General features: G+C 41.2%; 1 protein-coding gene across 4 annotated transcripts in view; it reads left to right on the forward strand.

Moving 5' to 3' along the window:
- LOC122553550 (protein ZGRF1-like) overlaps nucleotides 1–2,166 on the forward strand; it is a 96,703-nt gene that overhangs the window by 37,052 nt on the left and 57,485 nt on the right. For all 4 annotated transcript variants that reach the window (XM_043697519.1, XM_043697528.1, XM_043697538.1 and 1 more), the window contains one exon: nucleotides 1,237–1,382. In XM_043697519.1, coding sequence (XP_043553454.1) covers nucleotides 1,237–1,382 — 146 coding nt within the window. The remainder of the gene's footprint in view (nucleotides 1–1,236; nucleotides 1,383–2,166) is intronic.

The following is a 2,166-nucleotide window of genomic DNA, read 5'->3' on the forward strand; positions in this document are numbered from 1 at the left end:
TAAATAGGAGGTGAGGGTGGGGGAAGGTAGTTGGGAAGGCGATAGAAAGATGCAGGTAGGGGGTGATAGTGATGGGTCGGAGGGGAAGTTGAGCAGATAGGTGGGAAGGAAGATGGACAGGTAGGACAGTTCAAGAGGGTGGTGCCAAGTTGGAAAGTTAGATCTGGGATGAGGTGGGGAGAAGGGACTTGAGGAATCTGTTGAAGTTGATGTTGATGCCATGTGATTGAAGGGTCCCAAGGCGGAAGATGACGCATTGTTCCTCCAGGCATTGTGTCGTTTGGATTTGGCGGTGGAGGAGGCCCAGGACTTGCACATCTTTGGCGGAGTGGGAGGAGGAGTTGAAGTGGTCAAACATAGGGCGGATGGATTGTTTGGTGTGTGTGTCCCAGAGATGTTCCCTGAAACATTCCCCAGGTTGGTGAGCTGTCTCCCCAATGTGGAGGAGACCATATGGAGAGCAACGGACACAGTAGATGAGGTGTTTGGATGCGTAGGAAAATTTGTGCCAGATGTGGAAGGATCCTTTGGGGCCTTGGACGGAGGTGAGGGGGAAGGTGTGGGCTCAGGTTTTACACCTCTTGCAACGGCAAGGGAAGATGCCGGGAATGGAGGGTGGGTTGGTGGGGGACCTAATGAAGGAGTTGCAGAGGGAATGGTCTCTGTGGAATGCAGATAAGGGTGGGGAGGGAAATATATCTCTGGTGGTGGGGCCTGATTGAAAGTGGCAGAAATGTCAGAGGATAATGCGCTGTCTATGTGCCAACCTCCTCAGATCTATTGTATAACTCTTTAATAAAACAAGGTTTTCTGCAGGGTTCAGTTATTTTGCTTTATGCCATATTCTGTTTTTCAGCACCATGTGGCATAATGTTCCAAGTTGACTTCATCAATCACGTTTTAAATACTCTTGATGGTTTCAGTCAGACTGAGTTTACCAATAATGGGTCATTCAACTGACAGATGAGTTAACACTGTGTGATGAATGATAATCATTCACAGGAAACCTTTTAGTCATTTTAACTTTTAAAATCATTGAAGTATTGTCGAGCTATTTGTATCTTTTCGGTGTAGACTGTGTTGAAATGTTTCAATATGAACTACTGGATTGCTCTTTTTTAAAAAAGAATTAGAATCTTTTTGGTAGTCTATTTTCCCCTTATTTTGAAAATTGATTCCCTTGGATTCGTGTTCACTTATTTAAAATGAACTGATTTTTGTGTCAATTGTTTGCAGAAAAACATCTGCTTTTCAAAGAAAGAGGTTCTATCATGGCAAAGTGAAAGAAATGACATATATGGAAGGGGATTTGGAAAGCTGCTATAAAACCAAACTGTACCTTGGCTTAAGCAGGAAAGAGGGCTCATCAGTTTACAATAAAGGTACATTTAAAATGTTCCAATTGAGAAAACTCACAATTGAGGCTGAACCAAATAATGAGATTACATCACAATGGAGGAAATTTTGTTTTTAAATTACCTCTCTATTTCACCTCTCTATTTATTGCTTAGAACACAATTTGCATATTTACGCATATTAATACAATATTTCAGATATGTGACAAATATGATTTGGCCTGTAAACCAATGGAAATTACTTTAGGAGATATAGAATCAAAGTATTTTAAAGCACAAAAGGAGGCTATTTGACCCATTGTGTCTGTACTGGCTCCCAGAAAAGCTACCCAGCTAGTCCATTCTCCAGCCCTATCTCTATAACCCTCGAAATTCATCACTTTCAAATCTATATATATATAAAATATCTATATATACAAAATATCTATATATATATATATATATATATATATATCCAGCTCCATTCCTCTTACAGAATCTGCTTCCACCACTCTCAGGCATTGCATTTCAAATCCTAACAAATCTTTGAGTAAAGTAGTTGCTCAACTCACGCCTAGCTCTCTTGCTGACAGTCTTGAAATTCTGACCCCAAGTTACTACACAACAACTAGGGGAAACAGAATATCTTTCTTTACCCTGTCAAAATTGTTCATGATTTTGAACTTCTCAATAAGGTCTCCTCTCAGTCTTCTTTGCTCCAAGGAGAATAAAGCTGGAAATGTGTTGCTGGAAAAGCGCAGCAGGTCAGGCAGCATCCAGGGAACAGGAGAATCGACGTTTCGGGCACAAGCCCTTCTTCAGGAATGAGGAA

The sequence above is a fragment of the Chiloscyllium plagiosum genome, chromosome 1, assembly GCF_004010195.1.
Source record: "Chiloscyllium plagiosum isolate BGI_BamShark_2017 chromosome 1, ASM401019v2, whole genome shotgun sequence".
Taxonomy (NCBI): domain Eukaryota; kingdom Metazoa; phylum Chordata; class Chondrichthyes; order Orectolobiformes; family Hemiscylliidae; genus Chiloscyllium; species Chiloscyllium plagiosum.